The sequence below is a fragment of the Xenia sp. Carnegie-2017 genome, unplaced genomic scaffold (assembly GCF_021976095.1).
Source record: "Xenia sp. Carnegie-2017 unplaced genomic scaffold, XeniaSp_v1 HiC_scaffold_20, whole genome shotgun sequence".
Taxonomy (NCBI): domain Eukaryota; kingdom Metazoa; phylum Cnidaria; class Anthozoa; order Malacalcyonacea; family Xeniidae; genus Xenia; species Xenia sp. Carnegie-2017.
The window spans coordinates 3,475,495-3,495,127 of NW_025813483.1; the positions used below are offsets into that span (position 1 = coordinate 3,475,495).

The following is a 19,633-nucleotide window of genomic DNA, read 5'->3' on the forward strand; positions in this document are numbered from 1 at the left end:
AAAGAAAAAGTAAGACACAGGTTTTATTTCATTGAAAAACGCGTGTCATTCCCAACCATTTCAGTTTATTAGCCGATCAAGCAGCACAATGGAAATTGCTTTGTTTCTTTTCAATGTAAGAGTTTATGATTGGAAAATTGTGCTATTTATATTATATTTTCATTGAAAGTTATCATGAAAATCTTCTAAAACAGTTTATTCATATCAATTTTGTTCTCAAGATATTAGTTTATGCACTGTACGCTTTACACAGCATGTGACGTCACATAGCATAATGAAAATTTGAAATAGCAGGTACATTTGCTGATATTTTACTTTAACAGAGCAGAATTCCTTCATTGTGAAGAATTAATTGTATTAAATATTGCTTGATCATTTCAACGAAACCAAAGGATGTTTAAAACTTTGTTAAATGCAAAATGATGTAAAAATTGTGTAAACGAATTATAAAATTTCAATATCTTGAGAATGAGAAGCAATGTACGTACACTGTTTAGAAAATACGCTGTCAGTTTCAAAATCCTGTTGAGTGAAAATATAATTTAAATAGCAAAATTTTCGAGTCGTATGCCTTGAAATTATCATTGATGCTAATTTATACTGAACTACCCACGAATAGGTTATACTTAGGGTAAAGGGGTATACTTAGGGATTATAAGCGGTAGAAAGGGTATTTAAGAATGTATAATTAATTGAAAAAAAAACTTACAGGACCATGATTGAACAAAACTTTGATACCAGTCGATGGAGGAGGTTGTCGTACTTTGAATCTACAGCTATCAATACCAATGTTCCTTAATATCACCGAATGTACATACGTGTGACCTTCTTTACCCCCATGTCCACCTCTGGTGGAGAAAGCTCAAAACCTCTTGTGTTGTTCTTTCCAATAACAGAAGCAGTTTGAACTTTACGTCGGACAGGATCCTCTATCTTTAAAAACTGATATCCCAGAGAAGAATAAGAAATGAAAAGGATCAAGGCAACAACAAAAATGGAATTATAAAACATAGGTTTCTGATTGATAGACATAAAAAATTAGTTTCTCTATGTCTTTTTACAAACACTGATGATTTTAAAGATTTTTCAAAAGAAAATGCAACGTATTTTCAAATTTTATATATCTGTCCTTCATTTTATCTTATTTAATTCGGTAGAAAATAATTTGAGTTTATATGAAAATTGAAATGAAATTTCACAATTGTAACAATAGAAAACCAAACATGTCAAAACGCGTTTCCTTGAATCGTACCCAATTGGCAAAAAATTAGAGAAAAATAGCAAATATTAAGTCTTTATATATATTTATTGAGATAAATGAAAATTGTTCATATTTTTTTTCTATACTTGTGAGTAAACGTGAACTAATCCTTCTACAATCTAACTGAGAATCCACGGCATTCCCTGTTGTCCTTGTACTATCCCTCTTCAATAGCATTCCTTAGAGTACTCTTCTCACAATACTCCATATGTGTATACAAAGCTTGCAGAGTACCCTTTGAATATTCTTGAAAATCTCTTTTGGTGATTGCTTCCTCTTCACTTTCGAAATCAGGTTTCTCATCCTAAAGGAAAGAGACAGGTAGTTATTCTTACATATCTTCAGCAACATCATGAACAGTTCCCACTACTATATTCCACTTGAGCCAACGACCTTCCAAAATGTATATACGATTCAATGATTGTTCTTTTGAACATATCTTCCGTAGACTCCGTCTTACTAACGGATAGTTTCTACATTGGAGCGTCGTCCTTGCTAGAGCTTTTATCGTCGTCGACAGGCTTGTAATCATTCGTGTTTTCATTGGTCAACGAGTCCTTATCCCTCGAGCGTACGCTATGTGCTTGAACTACGTTCAATTTCATAAAGCTACATTTAAACAGGCGTCGTTGTTCCTCTCTGCCATGCTTGATTTCTTTTCACTGTTGGAAGTTTTATTTTCAAGTATTCTTCTACCGCAATCAACGAATTATAATGTCTGCGAAAAATATTAGAGCATTGTTTATGCCCAAAATATTAAGATACAAAGTTATGGAAAAAAAATAAAAAAATCCCTAACATTGTCACAAATATTACGATTGGCGTAACAAAATTTTGATGTGTTTAATAAGCACTTGTCAAAACAATTGAGTAATTGAAGACAAAGTACGTTTAAAAAATATATGGTTGAAAATTTGGTAAACGCACCTATAAGCACCAATTTCAGAGCCTCCATCGCTTGAGAATGAATCTCAGCATGCATGCGTAATCAACTGCACCAACTCTCCAAGTTCATTATCATGATAATGACCAACTGTATGTATTAGTACCGATTATGGAGTAATAAGAGCGCTCAGTCATAAATTTTCAGATTATTTATCTGCGCATGCGCAGTCTTCTTGAGTATGCGCTGTCGACTTGAGCAGCTGCGCAAGTTCATGTTCATGGCAACGATCAACTGCATCTACTAGTACCAATTTTGAAGTTATAGAATGCTTAGTAACAATTAAATAGAGAAATCATCTGCGCATGCACTCGAGCATGTTAGTCCACTCGACTAACCGTTCATAGTCATGGCAACAACTAACTATAGCATCACAAACAATATACAACTTCTATTTCTTTCTTTTGATGCATTTATATTTCATTCGTTAATTTTTAAGCTTGAAACGTAAACATTTATAAAATATAAATGAATGCACTTTAAAATACTTCTATTAAAAATATTGTTATTTTCAAACTACGACAAGTCCACAATATCCATCTAAATAAACTTTTAAAAACACATCTTGTGTTAAAAATGTCAGGATAAACGTAGCTCAATAATTGTTTAACACGCTTGTAGCACGACAAACAAGAGCTCTCTCAAATCACAAAATTTTGTCGCGTGATCTCCTTCTTAAAACGCGGGCAGTAAATTATATAATTCTATTGAAAGAAGTTTATTTGTCGGAGTTAAAAAATAGTTCTCCAATCATAGTTTCGTCTTTTTAATTTTGATGATGTGCATATTTACAAAACATTTCGTATTTATACATATTTCGTAACACGTAAACAACAGTAAACATTTCTGAAATTGCGAATTGCGAAAAATTTCTCAAACTGTCCTAATTTCGTTGAATTGTCACATTGGGAGTGTAGAGGTAGTAATGATGTATCAGAGTTAACTCATTACACAGTTGGACATTTATCTTCGTATGCACAATATGCAAAAAAGTGATTCTAACTTCTCTACACGAAGTCATATCATGTTCTTATAGCTACGAGACTTTATTTTTAGTGTTAATATTTAGTTCTAAAGATAGCAAATACGATAGTGAATGGTAAAAGTAATAAGGTAGAATTTCTTAAAAAACTGTTTTAAGTAAAGAGCACTAACTCAATTGTTCTAAATTAAACGACATGATGCAATTCGGCAGACTACACCTCAAGTGTCAACGTCTGCTAAATGATAATTTACAATCTACCGATATTTATAATGCCATGTCCAAAAGCGAAGATGACGCTTAAAACAGGGATAAATTAAAACATAAATTTTTGTCGGCGGAGGACGGGATTGGTTAACTTAATTAAAACATCTTTCATGACGCTTAACTGAAAAAATGAACGGTATTTCTTAATGATTCTAAAATTGTCGTCTGAATAAGAATCAGCACAATACGTTGACACCTTAGGAGTAGTCTGCTCACATGCATCTTGTCGTTTAATTTAAAACTATTGGGTTAGTGCTCTTTTCTAAAACAGTTCTTTTATAAAACTATCAACTTATTATAGTACTTTTACCATTCACTATGGTATTTGCTATCTTTAAAATATTTTCAGATTTGTCACCACGACAAAGTCTCTATTTTATTGTTAATATATATTTCACTTTTTCAACGATTGCTTGTAATAACTAAAGACAACGTCGAGCTCGGGATACAGCAATTTAGTTATATGAACAAAAACAGAAAATGTATCTTACTTTAACATATTTTCAATAAAAAAGCCACAGGGGGTTTGCAACAAGACATTTCAATTAAGATAGTATAAACAAACTGTAGAGAAACTTTTACATGTGCGCCTCTACAATGTTAAAAGTTAGAAAATTTTATAAGTTATTATTTTTCATAGCAATAACCAAAACTCCATCAATAATATATCCATCGTGTCGTTTTTAACACACTTATATTACACACTCGAAAGTTTTCAACTTGAACTCTACAATTTAAAATAATTTTATTTAAAATATTTTAATTGTCAAAATATCGTAAAAAAATTGTTTTTATGTCAATATTTGTCATCTAAATGAACTTTTAAGAGCGCATCTGCGTTGTGTTGATGCGTTGCCATGATGCGCACAGTTCAGCTGGTATTTGACAACTTAAAGGGAAACTATATAAAGCTGTTCCTTCAATCGTACTAAGAAACGGCAATAAAGAGTGTAAAAGAAATGAATCATACAAATATTGAGCAGTCTCAAGCGTTTGCAATATTTGACGTAACGGTTCAATCATTGTGTGTAATTATTGGAGTTACAGGAAACATTTTTGTGATATTGTACAATGTTCGTTGGAACACAAATAAAAATACAAGCAGCTATTTTGTTATAAATTTGGCTGTTTCAGATCTTGTCGTTTGTGGGATCTCTTCCATTGTGTATTGTAATGGTAACTCAACTTTTGATGGGAGTAACCAAACTATCTGTACCTTGTAAACTGAAATATTCCCTTTGGTACGCGACCATATCGACATCATATGTGAATCTTATGATGCTCACAATTGATCGTTACATTTGTATTGCATTACCCCTAAAGTATCCTCAAATTGTCACCCAAAAAAAGGTGTCTATAGCTTTGGCTTCAGCATGGATCACTGGTTTTCTTAATTTCATTATGGTGTTTTTCAATACAAAAAGTTCCAAAATGCCATTTGAATGTTATCCAAGCGAAATAGTTGTTTCAATTTGCACTATTTTATTCTTTCTTCTTCCACTTGGTGTTATCATGGTTTTCAATGTAAAAACTATACAAATTGCTCGAAACCAAAGTCGAAAAACAGCAGCACAAGCTTCATCACTACAAACAAGTGATTCAACCGCTACAGATGATTTTAACTCACGAAAAAACTTCACACAACAGTTTAAACTCTTCAAAACAATTCGTGTCGTTTTTGGATATTTTTTACTCTGTATAACACCATTTTCTGTGATGGTGTTTATAAAGTTTGTCATTTGTAATGGTGGCTGTATTTCTTTAAACGTACTTCGTGTAGCAATACTTGTGGCCGCAACAAACTCCGTCACAAATGCTTTTATATATGGAATACGTGACAAGGAATACAGAAGATCTTTCAAGCTACTGTTTGCACGGTGTTGCAATTTATCTGGGTAATTCATAGAAAGAGAAAGAACATTATTTCGTAACACCAAAACATCTAATGGTCTCTAAAAGCGACGCCGATAGAAATTTTGAAAAATTGAATCTTCTGACAGAATGACGTTATCATTTTAAAATATCTACTCAAATTATTGTAAATGGTTAATTTACTCAGATGTATTCCTATAGACTATAGAGCCTTGAATAAGTTTAGCTGTTTTATAAAATCGTGAGGCCGACTGGGACGAGGATGCGGGGAAGCATTTTCTCTCACTCAATGTCGTGGTCCTAGACCTTACTACTTTTTTTAATGTTGAAGACTATTCTTGCGATAATAATGATGAAATTTTGCTGTTCCTCGAATATTTAAGGTTCTTGGATTATATAAGATAGTTTTAAAACCAATGTGTAGTGTATAGTATATACGTAGTGTAATACAAAATATAACTTAATAAAATTAGTTGTATAAAATAGGCTTAAATTTTATGAAAGGTGTTTAGCTTGTCTTTAAGTTATGTTCACTATGACATAACTAGTGAATAAATTGCCTTTGTTTTATCTGCTCAACAGTCTTCCAACTGTATTCTCAACTGTAAACAGTCTCTTACCCAGAGAGCAAAGCTCTTTAAGGAATTTTCCTTGATTTTATCTTCCCTGTAAAATTGGTAGCAATCTATGATGTCATTTTGAAGCTGTCACCTTATTTTGAATTTTGCTTAGTAATACTATAACATGTTTCTATATGTAATAAAAATGTATAAAGTCAATCTCGCGTCAGGAATATCAATATCTATTTTATGATTAAACAGTGATTACCTTTTTAACCAATTTACTTGCTAATTTTGATCTCTTTTTGTATATCTTCAAAGTCATGTCTTTCACGTTGAAATAGACAAAGTCGCCATATTGATGGATGTTGGTGAAATGGTTTGGCAATGTAAACTGTCTGAAGGTTCATATTGATGGATGTTGGTGAAATGGTTTGGCAATGTTAACTGTCTGAAGGTTCATATTGATGGATGTTGGTGAAATGGTTTGGCAATGTAAACTGTCTGAAGGTTTATATTGATGGATGTTGGTGAAATGGTTTGGCAATGTAAACTGTCTGAAGGTTTATATTGAACAACATGACCAAAAACCAAGACTTTAGGACAGGTGATTAATGATTTTACATCTATAAACTTTCTCATGTTATCGACGATTACAGAACCTGAAACAGAAACAAATGTGAGAGGGAAAATGAAGATAATAACTGGTGTCTTCTTCAAAACCTTAACCCTGCTTCTCCTGTAATACACAAAAGTCGACACCACGGTTGTCTTCACTCCATCCCACAAACCTTTGCAAACCATCAATATATTTACGAGGAACGTTTGGACTAAACATCCTTAATTAGTATTAGAGCTAATACGCCTTATTTCAACATTTCACTCTTCTTGCCAGTCAAGTGTAGAAATTGCATTAACTTGTTTCGGTTGACTTTTCAGTACTTGAATCCTTCACAGTTCTGGTGAGTGGAAAACGTTAATGACTGGATGTTTCCGCTTTAAAGTTGATTAAAATTACATTACCTCGAGGGCAAGTTTACCAAGCCAGTTATTAATAGCTATCTTCTTCGACTGTTACATCGTCAATACTTAAGAAACAAGTAAATCTTTCGCTATTTTCTTCACATTCTCGAAGTTTTTTATTCTAAGCTTTAGCTTATTCCTTCCTCAAATTTTATGTCTTGTTGTGTTGACAGTCTTTTCCTCGCATAGACAACGTCCTTTCCACTAACTTTTGAAAACTTTTTATGAACCATCGAAAACTTTGACGACAGTAAAACTACCATATGTATTTGCAAAGCAAATTCATACACAGGTTCAATGAATAAATTAAAAAACAGACTTCACAATTAAATAGCTTTATTCTTTTCTTTATTCCCTCGCTGACCATGAACAATACACGCTTTGAACACCATCAATGGTAGTCAAAACTCACTTAAAACCAATAAATACAACTCGAATACAAATTTAAAAGGTAGCCGGGATTCATCGAAGCGTTAAATCATTTTGGCAAATAGAAAAGATTAAATACTTCACGACAAAAAACTTGTTTGAGCAATTTCTCTATGCTCTGACTTTGCAAATTTACAAAATCTTTAAAATGAAAACAAATAATTGTGCATGATTTGAAAGTTACAACTAACGCATAAGAAAAGTTTTGCGCTTAAAATTTTTGCTCCTTTCGATGACTCAAAATCATTTCCCGCCTCTCTGAATTCAGGTTACCGGGCTGATGTAATCAGCCCCTAAATCATACAAATTGATGCCATAATTTTGAAAGCGCTTTTAACTTTCGGGTCACAAGAAGATATAAATATAATTTATAATTTATGTAATTAAAATTACTCAATGGTAAAAAAACTATACGCAGAATACATAAAACAATCTATGAAGTTTAAAATTGTTTGGAAACATCAGAATACATATGATTTCTTCGAGGACGAATAGCGTCTCTTGATGGTGGTCGATTGTCAATCATACGAGTTCCTTTACTGAGATAACCTTGGGGAAACGAATTTGAACGATTGTCGTACTCATAAGCGGTTAAAATAGCTGACAATATCATTAAAGAATGCTATGATTTGTAACTAAGTTGACTGTTTTCGTTCTCTGTTGTTCATTCATCGCTACCTACACTGACACACTTTATCTTAGTTCTTATATGTTTTGGATCGTGTAAAAACTGTTCTCGTTCTCTGTTGTTCATTCATCTTTATTTACAGAGAACCACGTTATCTTATTTCTTAAATGTTTTATGTGGTGTAAAGATGTTCTCATTCTCTGTTGTTCATTCATCACTACCTAAACTGACATGCGTTATCTTATTTCTTATATATTTTGCGTAGTGTAAAGATGTTCTCGTTCTCTGTTGTTCATTTATCATTACCTACACTGACACATGTTATCATTTTTCTTAAATATTTTATATAGTCTAAAGACTGTTCTCGTTCTCTGTTGTTCATTCATCACTACCTACACAGACACACGTTATCTTATTTCTTATATATTTTATGCAGCGTAAAGACTGTTCTCATTCTCTGTATGAGCATGAATTTTATAATATAAATATTCCTGTCACACAAACTATTCATAAAATCAAAGGATACTGGCCGACACAGGAAGATAAAAAATTTCATTTTCGCCAATTATTTCAATGTGATGACCAACAGATCCAACTCCACTTTCTCCAGATACACCAACAGCTACAGCAAACATTTCAATGTCTAGTTTTCTCGTCATTCCTGCTGCAATCTATAAATTAAAAATGCAACAACCAAAGAAAAAGTAAGACACAGGTTTTATTTCATTGAAAAACGTGTGTCATTCACAACCATTGCAGTTTATTAGCCCATCAAGCAGCACAATAGAAATTGCTTTGTTGCTTTTCAATGTAAGAGCTTATGATTACGATTTTCAGGTCCTGAGACAATTGCTTAAATTGTCCAGCAAAGTGCGAAGATCATATCTTCATTTAAGAGCTTATGATTGGAGAATTGTGCTATTTATATTATATTTCCATTGAACGTTATCATGAAAATCTTCTAAAACAGTTTGTTCATGTCAATTTTGTTCTCAAGATATTGGAGTTTACGCACTGTACGCTTTACACAGCATGTGACGTCACATAGCATAATGAAAATTTGAAATAGCAGGTACATTTGCTGATATTTTACTTTAACAGAGCAGAATTCCCTTCATTGTGAAGAATTAATTGTATTAAATATTGCTTGATCATTTCAACGAAACCAAAGGATGTTTAAAACTTTGTTGAATGCAAAATGATGTAAAAATTTGTGTAAAGCGAATTATAAAAATTTCAATATCTTGAGAATGAGAAGCAATGTACGTACACTGTTTAGAAAATACGCTGTCAGTTTCAAAATCCTGTTGAGTGAAAATATAATTTAAATAGCAAGACTTTCGAGTCGTATGCCTTGAAATTATCATTGATGTTAATTTATACTGAACTACCCACAAGAATAGGTTATACTTAGGGTAAAGGGGGAATACTTAAAGGATTATAAGCGGTAGAAAGGGTATTTAAGAATGTATAATTAATTGAAAAAAAAAACTTACAGGACCATGATTGAACAAAACTTTGATACCAGTCGATGGAGGAGGTTGTCGTACTTTGAATCTACAGCTATCAATACCAATGTTCCTTAATATCACCGAATGTACATACGTGTGACCTTCTTTAAGTACCCCCATGTCCACCTCTGGTGGAGAAAGCTCAAAACCTCTTGTGTTGTTCTTTCCAATAACAGAAGCAGTTTGAACTTTACGTCGGACAGGATCCTCTATCTTTAAAAACTGATATCCCAGAGAAGAATAAGAAATAAAAAGGATCAAGGAAACAACGAAAATCAAATTATAAAACATGGGTTTTCTGATTGATAGACATAAAAAATTAGTTTCTCTATGTCCTTTACAAACACTGATGACTTTAAAAATTTTTCAAAAGAAAATGCAACGTATTTTCAAATTTTCTGTTCTGTCTTTCATTTTATCTTATTTAGTTCAGTAGAAAATAATTTGAGTTGATATGAAAATTGAAATGAATTTTTACATGTCCTATTTAGAAGTCATTTTCGATTTAAAATTTACTCAAGCAACTTTTGAAGCAAGCTACAACTAAGAGACGAAAATTTCAGCAACAAGAGCTCTGTGTTTTTTTGGGGGGGACTGTATTTTTATGGGTAAATCTTCTCATGTCAACAATAGCCAACACAACAAGTGTTTATTTACATGTGAAAATAACCACTGAATTAAAGGTCACGACCTGTGATAGTTGCCAAGACAACGTCGACACACGTGCGAATATACAACAAAGTACACGTTGTTTTACAGGTATTTTCATTATTTTATATAAAACATCGTACACAATTCTTTAAGAACCAAGGCTCAGTGGTCTAGTGGTATGATTCTCGCTTTGGGTGCGAGAGGCCGCGGGTTCGATTCCCGCCTGAGCCCCACTTTTTACGATTTCATCATAACTTCCTTAAAAAAATATTATTCTAATGACTTGCGCTGAAAAATCCTTACCAATTGAGCAACTTTTGCCGACAAAGACAAATAATTTCATGCAAAAAAATTGTTCGGTTCTATAAAACAGTCAAAATAACAAAATGAAATGAAAGCATCATAAAGTTTACTAAATGTGGACCAATGTAAACTGGCAGGTATAAATATGATTTTGACCAAATTTAAAATTATTTTGGAACATATGTCTTCGCATTGCACCTTTTTAAGAATTGGCACGAGCCCTGCATTTGCATAAATAGCGCAATCTTCACTATTCAGCGACTGCTTAGCACAACTAGTCCACCGTCCAGGTAAAAAAGCACTGAAGGCACATGTTAAGTGAAGAAACGAACTGAGAACAAATTACAAAATACAATAAACAAATAAAGTTGAAGTGTTCAAAAGGAAAGATGCATTGGCCGGGAATCGAACCCGGGCCTCCCGCGTGGCAGGCGAGAATTCTACCACTTAGATACCAATAATTGATACCGAGGCAATTGTAACGTAGTCTGTGACCTCACAAGCAAATTAAACTTTTGCCTGTGTCCAATATTTAAAAATTTTGTTATCATCTCACCTGAGAGTTTGGTAGAGCACCAGGTTTTCCACCCATGATAACGTTGGGTAAATTGTCATGATTATCACAAGATGTCTCTGTGTAACGATAACATAAACATAAAGGCTGTTTTTACGTACTACACATTGCACCAACTATCACTTACTTGATGACGTAACATCTGAACTCAATACTTCATGTTGCATTTCCAACAATGATTCTAAAGTCGAACTTCGGACTATAGATTGTTTGGTACGGGGGGAATCTAAAACACTTTCATTGCTCAAGACAGTCGATGCTTGACGGGGGGTGGGGTTGGTGGGTCGTGTCGACGGGGAGGTAGGTACACCACCAGCTTGTGCAGGAGTAGGATTCACTGGACGACTGACAAAAGGTGTACTACTTTCGACTGGAGAGACATCCCCAGGCGATTGTCCTCTTTCAAGATCTGGGTTCTCTAAAACCGCTGACCTAGACCAGTTTGAATATTGCAGAACATTTTCTATAGCAGTAAGAAAGAAAAAGTACGTTTATTAATTAAAAAGAGTTTCTCTAACTATGTGCAGTAACGTACCATGAGAAGTTTGATGCCTCTGATCTATAATTTCTGTTGATGCACTCATTGCAATGTGAAGCGAACTAGAAACTGGACAAGCTTGTTTGTCGAGTTCAGCACTGAGCTTCAACATATCAGGACCGCGATTTAAAGCACTTAGAAAAGCTTGACCCTTCGCCGTTTCAAAATATGGCGGAACTTCACGATGACGTAATGCATGTTTGCCGTATTCTAGTTTAGCCAAATCTATACGATCTCGTTCCCATTCCTCGGCCGTGCGTTTCCAGGCTGGCGCAGGTGGTGCGGGCTTTTCGACAGGTGCTACAGACTTCAAATACTTTTCTTGTACCCCTGCAGTAAACATAAAACAACTTGACTTATCTATGTTCAAAATAAACTGTATGAATTACGGTGGTTTTTATAAACTGATTCTTTCAAAAATAGACAAAAGAAGACTCAACAATTTTACAACAAAGTCAGCAAGAAGTTTAATAAAGAAACAACGACATTATTGAATGTATTGTTTTCATGATAGGGACAGGGAAAATTAAAAACTAAATAGAAACCAAGTTTAAACATTACCATTTACATCAGCTTTGAGATCATTTTTTAGAGAATTTTCTCGCTCGTACTAAAAATGAAATAAAAATGCCCCGGTGAATTCAAAGTATTAGTTACGATAAATTATTACATATACTCTAGTTTGCTTTGTAAAACTAAAGTACACATGATAAAATCCTTCCTTCATCCGGCCGGGAATAATTGGATTGTTATCATTCTTCTTTATAAACGGTTGAAATTATTTTGCCTTTGATATCGTTCAAAAGTTTTGATGAAATATATCATGAATCCAATGTCATTTTTCAAAGTTTGTTAAAGGGAATTTTTACATGTCAATCAATAGTTTTACTAAGTTTAAGCATGAAGGGTAGCTCTAGTTCACTTAACGTTCACACAATTTTTTGACGTTTTCTTGTCTCTAACACGATAAACTTTTACACGCTATACGGAATTTTAATCGTTTCCGCTACGTTTTAATAAAAACTCTTCAAAGAAAAGTGACCTCCTTGTAATGAAGCCATAACAGACCATCATAAAACGAGACTTCATTGTTAGTAGCCGGCGTTCGCTAGCAATAACTAAAGAAAATGTTGATGAAATATTTCGTTATTTATAAAAATAAAAACAGAAAACCGTGTTTTCCTTTAATGTGTTTTCAATAAAAAAGGCCACAGGGGGTTTGCAATATCGTAATTTAACCTGAGACAATGCAATCTGTGACGAAATTATTGAAAGTGACTCGACATTATGACACAGTAGTAAACTTTTAAAGAGTATCCTTTTTTCATAGTTATCTAAATAACATAGAACTATTCCCCGCGCCACTTCTCTTTCTTACGACACATTTATATTTTATCATTGATCTTTAAATTTGTAATTGAAACACTCATAAAATAAAAATGATTACGTTTTAAAGCGATTATATTTAACATATCGTAATGACTGCTTTATCAAACTATCGAAAAATGAATTTGTTATGTCAATGTTAGCTAATAAACTTTCATCTAAATAAAGTTTTCAAAACACATGTGGTGTTAACGTTGTCATGAAGCACGCAGTTCAATATTAGCATTTGACTACTTAGGTTGATACGAAAGCTGTTGTTCTTATTACATCCAAGGATTCTCTTACAAACGAGACTAAAAACTGATGAAAACAATGAATTCTACAAACAACCAAATACCACAAACTTTCGTGATATTTCTAATAACATTTGAATCATTGTTTATAATAATTTTAAAGAGTATCCTTTTTTCATAGTTATCTAAATAAGATAGGACTATTTCCCGCGCCACCTCTCTTTCTTACAACACATTTATATTTTATTATTGATCTTTAAATTTGTAACTGAAACACTCATAAAATAGAAATGATTACGTTTTAAAGCAATTATATTTAACCTATCGTAATGACTGCTTTATCAAACTATCGCAAATTAATTTTTTATGCCAATGTTAGCTAATAAACTTTCATCTAAATAAAGTTTTCAAAACACATCTGGTGTTGACGTTGTCATGAAGCATGCAGTTCAATATTAGCATTTGACTACTTAGGTTGATACGAAAGCTGTTGTTCTTATTACATCCAAGGATTCTCTTACAAACGAGACTAAAAACTGATGAAAACAATGAATTCTACAAACAACCAAATACCACAAACTTCCGTGATATTTCTAATAACATTTGAATCATGTTTATAATAATTTTAAAGAGTATCCTTTTTTCATAGTTATCTAAATAACATAGCACTATTTCCCGCGCCACTTCTCTTTCTTACAACACATTTATATTTTATCCTCGATCTTTAAATTTGTAACTGAAACACTCATAAAATATAAATGATTACGTTTTTAAGCAATTATATTTAACATATCGTAATGACTGCTTTATCAAACTATCGTAAATGAATTTGTTATGTCAATGTCAGCTAATAAACTTTCATCTAAATAAAGTTTTATAAACACATCTGGTGTTAACGTTGTCATGAAGCACGCAGTTCAATATTAGCATTCGACTATTTAGGTTGATACGAAAGCCGTTGTTCTTCTTACATCCAAGGATTCTCTTACAAACGAGACTAAAAACTGATGAAAACAATGAATTCTAAAAACAACCAAATACCACAAACTTTCGTGATATTTCTAATAACATTTGAATCATTGTTTATAATAATTTTAAAGAATATCCTTTTTTCATAGTTATCTAAATAACATAGAACTATTCCCCACACCACTTCTCTTTCTTACAACACATTTATATTTCATTATTGATCTTTAAATTTGTAACTGAAACACTCATAAAATAGAAATGATTACGTTTTTAAGCAATTATATTTAACATATCGTAATGACTGCTTTATCAAACTATCAAAAAATGAATTTGTTTTGTCAATGTTAGCTAATAAACTTTCATCTAAATAAAGTTTTCAAAACACATCAGGTGTTAACGTTGTCATGAAGCACGCAGTTCAATATTAGCATTTGACTACTTATGTTGATACGAAAGCCGTTGTTCTTATTTCATCCAAGGATTCTCTTACAAACGAGACTAAAAACTGATGAAAAAGAACAATGAACTCTACAAACAACCAAATACCACAAACTTTCGTGATATTTCTAATAACATTTGAATCATTGTTTATAATAATTTTAAAGAGTATCCTTTTTTCATAGTTATCTAAATAACATAGAACTATTCCCCACACCACCTCTCTTTCTTACAACACATTTATATTTTATCCTTGATCTTTAAATTCGTAACTGAAACACTCATAAAATATAAATGATTACGTTTTTAAGCAATTATAATTAACATATCGTAATGACTGCTTTATCAAACTATCGAAAAATGAATTTGTTTTGTCAATGTTAGCTAATAAACTTTCATCTAAATAAAGTTTTCAAAACACATCTGGTGTTAACGTTGTCATGAAGCACGCAGTTCAATATTAGCATTCGACTACTTATGTTGATACGAAAGCCGTTGTTCTTATTACATCCAAGGGTTCTCTTACAAACGAGACTAAAAACTGATGAAAACAATGAATTCTACAAACAACCAAATACCACAAATTTTCGTGATATTTCTAATAACATTTGAATCATCATTGTTTATAATAATTTTAAAGAATATCCTTTTTTCATAGTTATCTAAATAACATAAAACTATTCCCCGCGCCACTTCTCTTTCTTACAACACATTTATATTTTATCCTCGATCTTTAAATTTGTAACTGAAACTCTCATAAAATAGAAATGATTACGTTTTTAAGCACATATATTTAACATATCGGAATGACTGCTTTATCAAACTATCGTAAATGAATTTGTTATGCCAATGTTAGCTAATAAACTTTCATCTAAATAAAGTTTTAAAAACACATCTGGTGTTAACGTTGTCATGAAGCACGCAGTTCAATATTAGCATTCGACTATTTAGGTTGATACGAAAGCTGTTGTTCTTATTTCATCCAAGGATTCTCTTACAAACGAGACTAAAAACTGATGAAAAAGAACAATGAATTCTATAAATAACCAAATACCACAAACTCTTGCGATATTTCTAATAATATTTGAATCATTGTTTATAATAATTGGAGTTACAGGAAACGTTTTGGTGATATGGCACAATGTTCGTTGGAATAAAGATAAAAACACGACCAGTTATTTTGTTATTAATTTGGCTTTGTCGGATCTTGTCGTTTGTGGGATAACTTTCCCGATGACTATCGCAAAAAATATACTGGTTTTGATGGGAAAAACAGGCCTATCTTGCGAATTATTCACTTCCATTTGGTGCGCAAGTATATCGCTTTCTCTGGTGAATCTCATGATTCTCACAATTGATCGTTACATTTGTATTGCATTACCCTGAAAGTATCCTCAAATTGTCACCCAAAGAAAGGTGTCTATGGCTTTGGTTTCAGTATGGATCACTGGCTTTCTTAATTTTCTTATGATATTTTTCACATCGAGACCTAGCGATGTGCCATTCATATGTGATGTCGACCAAATAGCTGCTTCAGTTTGTACTTTTTTCTTTTTCTTTGTTCCACTTGGTGTTACGATCGTTTTAATGTGAAAATTGTACAAATTGCTCGAATTCAAGGTCAAAAAATAGCAGCACAAGCTTCATTATCACAAAAAAATAATTCAACGGCTGCAGATGATTTGAACTCAAGAAAAAACTTTTCACGACAAATGAAACTCTTCAAAACAATCCGTGTCGTTTTTGGTTGTTTTTTATTCTGTGTAACACCGTTTCCTGTGATAGGTTTTATCGAGCTTGTCATTTGCAATAGTGGCTGTATCCCTCTAAAAGTTCACTATGGAACTTCGCTTCTGGCTGTATTAAACTCCATTACAAATGCTTTCATTTATGGAATACGAGATAAGAAATACAGAAGATCTTTCAAACAAATGTTTGCGCGATGTTGCAATTCATCTGGGTAATCAATAGAAAAGAGAATACAAAGAAACGGAAAAGAACATTATTGCATAACACGAAAAAAATCTAATGATAACTGTCTCTCTTAGGGAGGCCAAGATAAAATGTGAGACTTAAGGCTTCTCTTGAGGAAATAGGACGTTATGATTTTAAATAACTGCAAGGCAGATTTTCTAAACTGTTCTCAACTTTAAAGGTCTGTAACAGAGACCCCAAAGATTTTTCTTAAAAAAGCCTTGCTTGATTTTACTTCTCTAAAAACGTGTGTCTAACTAGAATAGGGGTTTAGAGAAAGATCTCAACTCCATCACTCTCGGAGATTCTGAACTTTATAAATGCTGAACATGACTATCATTAAACTCTACTACCCTAACTATTATTAAAGTTCTTGCACCTGGTGGAAAACATAGTTCAAAAAACAAATGAATTCACTGATGTACATTCACTTTAGGAGATCCGTGAAGAAATCAAAGCTCAGTGCAGTACAAAATATAACTTTAAATGAGTCGTATAAAATAGTTTTAGATATGTAGAAAAATATGCATTTCCATCTTGACTTTTATTTATGTGCACTATGACTTTTATTTATGTGCACTATGACACTATGATATTAGTGAGTAACATTCACGTCATTATAAATAAACTTTGATAATTTGACCACAATCTTTGCTGTTGTTATCTTAAAATTTTTCTATAGTGTAACTATAAGTAATACTATGATATGTATTTCTTGATGTAATAAAAATATATAGGCAGTCTCGTATGATAATATAACCGCTTTATGATTAAAAAATGCTTACCTTTTCAGCCAATCCATTTGCTCTTTTTACTTCTTCCTTGTCACGTGACTCCTTCGGCAGACAGTTATCGCACTGAAGTTGAAGTTTTGTCACGTACTCGCCATATTGACGGAATGCCGCTGAAATAGCCTCGCGATGTACGATGTCTGAAGGCTCATATTGAACAAAATGACGCAAAACCAAGACTTTGGGACAAGTTAATAATGGTTTTACATCAACGGGCTTTCTCATGTTGCCAATGACTAGTCCACAACCTGAAAAAAGAAGAAAAATGAGCGGGAAAATTAGGATAATAACTGGTGCCATCCCCTAAGTTGAACCATTATAACCCTGCAACACACCCACAGGTATGAACGTTAATATCCCTGTAAGACACCCGCAAACCCTTAACATTGCGAACCTGAAACCAAACTATCGATTTATCAAAAAAGCGATCTCAAAATACCAAAAATTCAAATGAAACATCAATATAACAATGAAATAAAGACCACCTGCATTGGTACCAAATTTTGGTCCATCTTTCTTTTCTTCTATCGGTGGAAACTGCGTGAAGTCTCTTTCCCTTAAAGCAAGCGGAATAAGATTACTTTCATCTTTGTGTTTTAGCCATTTTCTTCCTTCTCCTCCTGAGAAAGGTTTTAGTACAGTAACTCCGGTGACGTTTGGTAAACCCTCAACATGAGTTCTTAAAACAGCCGTAGCAACGTTATCTTCAGCCGCTCTTAAGTATTCGTCAACGTCTTGATGACGTAACAATTCAAACCCAGTACCATCACGATGCATCACAAAGAATCGTGGGACGGGTAAAATGTCTGCTATAGAAATAACAACAAAACCGAATATGTGTTATAACTACGTCATATGATTCGAAGAAAATGTTATTTAAAAAATTTAATGAATGATTGGTATTTAAAAGAAAAACTCAAGTTGTAGAGTTAAGTTAATGGTGTCTCACCTTTTTCTGTTGTATCTGTATTATTGACTTTATCAACTTTTATATCACCATTACTAAACACAGGGAATGTATTTCCACAGTTGTCCTTATGATCACAACAATGTTGTGATGTAGTGCGTAGATAATAAACACCCCCCTGACGATTCCTGACAGAATTGACGTCATCACCACCATGCTCACGATGAACTTCATTTAAGTCGCGAGCAAAGTAGGAAACGTTACCTAAAATATAAAGTAACAACACTTTACTTTGATTTTCCTCTCTTGAATTAGATAAAATTATTTTTTGAATTGAAAATAATTCAAAGATTGTTAACCCTCCCTATAAATCAACTAATGTCCTTATGTGTACCCCTATAACCATCACTTCTTAACAACATACCTTTACTATCACACAAGATCCTAGAACCATCATATATATCAACATCACTTTCACCATTTGTCATCGCGTGTATGGAGCTACCATTACCAAACAACGTTCGACATGAACCATATTCTGTCTCCATGGTAACGGTTGCAAAACCCTCACATTCCACCTTGACATATGTGGTAACACGTGACTCGTACTCAGCCTCTTCGCCAGTTTCTGCATTCGGAGATTGCAACTGTACTCGTGTTATATCGTAAAACGTAGTAATACGAGTGCCGTCCGAATGTGCTACGACTTGAGTGCCGTCAGGTCGAGTAACTTTGATGACTTTATCTTCCCTCGTTTTGTAAATCTAAGCTATTTTTATAAAGACATTCAAGAAGAATATTTATGTCGAACTTGAATAGACAAGTAATAAATAGAATTAATGGTTGCTCTTAGAGATATCAAAACAGCAGTAGCCACAGATTTTGCTCTTACACAACGAATATGAAGCAGTTTTTTGTCAAATTACAACATGTATCGTTCATATCATAATGCAACTTTAGTAAACTTAACAACAAGAAAAATACGTAGCGGTAAAAAGCAAGCCTTCCTTGTTCTTTATTTTGTTTAACTTTTTAGTAATAGCATAGAATTTCTGCTTCCATCATATGGAGCTTACATGCAAATGATAATTATGTTTTCGTAAGAAAAAAGCAATATGCCAGGACAATAAAAAATCGTCTCAAACAAGCGAAAAACTAAAAGTAGCCATTTAAAATGCTGTTTTCAAGGCTTCTACAACATAATCAGGGCCATCGGTGGATAGTTAATGTGGGTGGGGGTGTTTTATTCATGTATTCAGATGTGCCTACTGATTTCTTTTGAAAGCAATTCACCTAAGGAATTAAGTAATTCACATTCAAAAGAAACCAGTCGACCAAAATTAAGAATATGAATATACACCCCCCCAGAATAAAGTTCTCGGGACGGTCCTGA

At 33.0% G+C, this 19,633-nt stretch overlaps 1 protein-coding gene and 1 non-coding gene across 2 annotated transcripts; one reads left to right on the forward strand and one right to left on the reverse strand.

Moving 5' to 3' along the window:
• Positions 1 to 7,427: 7,427 nt before the first annotated feature.
• On the reverse strand, positions 7,428 to 18,788 carry LOC124441041 (sperm-associated antigen 17-like). Its single transcript, XM_046991473.1, has 11 exons — positions 18,665 to 18,788; positions 18,283 to 18,504; positions 17,819 to 18,142; positions 17,328 to 17,581; positions 12,104 to 12,152; positions 11,540 to 11,872; positions 11,132 to 11,467; positions 10,987 to 11,063; positions 9,462 to 9,698; positions 8,492 to 8,636; positions 7,428 to 7,937 (listed from the first exon to the last, which is right to left on the reverse strand). The coding sequence occupies exons 1-11, from the start codon at positions 18,786 to 18,788 to the stop codon at positions 7,780 to 7,782; spliced, it is 2,259 nt and encodes a 752-aa protein (XP_046847429.1). The 3' UTR covers positions 7,428 to 7,779.
• Positions 10,287 to 10,358, forward strand: Trnap-ugg. The gene has a single exon. It is a non-coding gene; the product is annotated as a tRNA-Pro (tRNA).
• Positions 18,789 to 19,633: the final 845 nt, after the last annotated feature.

What these genes read in the sequence shown, in the direction of transcription:
- LOC124441041 (XM_046991473.1), bottom strand. Translation starts at nt 18,788, where the DNA reads ATGGAGACAGAATATGGTTCATGTCGAACGTTGTTTGGTAATGGTAGC. An exon ending in AAAATTTGGTACCAATGCAG is followed by an intron (nt 17,582 to 17,818) that starts GTGGTCTTTATT and finishes TTCTTTTTTCAG; the next exon opens with GTTGTGGACTAGTCATTGGC. An exon ending in TTATCTTCCTGTGTCGGCCA is followed by an intron (nt 7,938 to 8,491) that starts GTATCCTTTGAT and finishes TGATATTGTCAG; the next exon opens with CTATTTTAACCGCTTATGAG.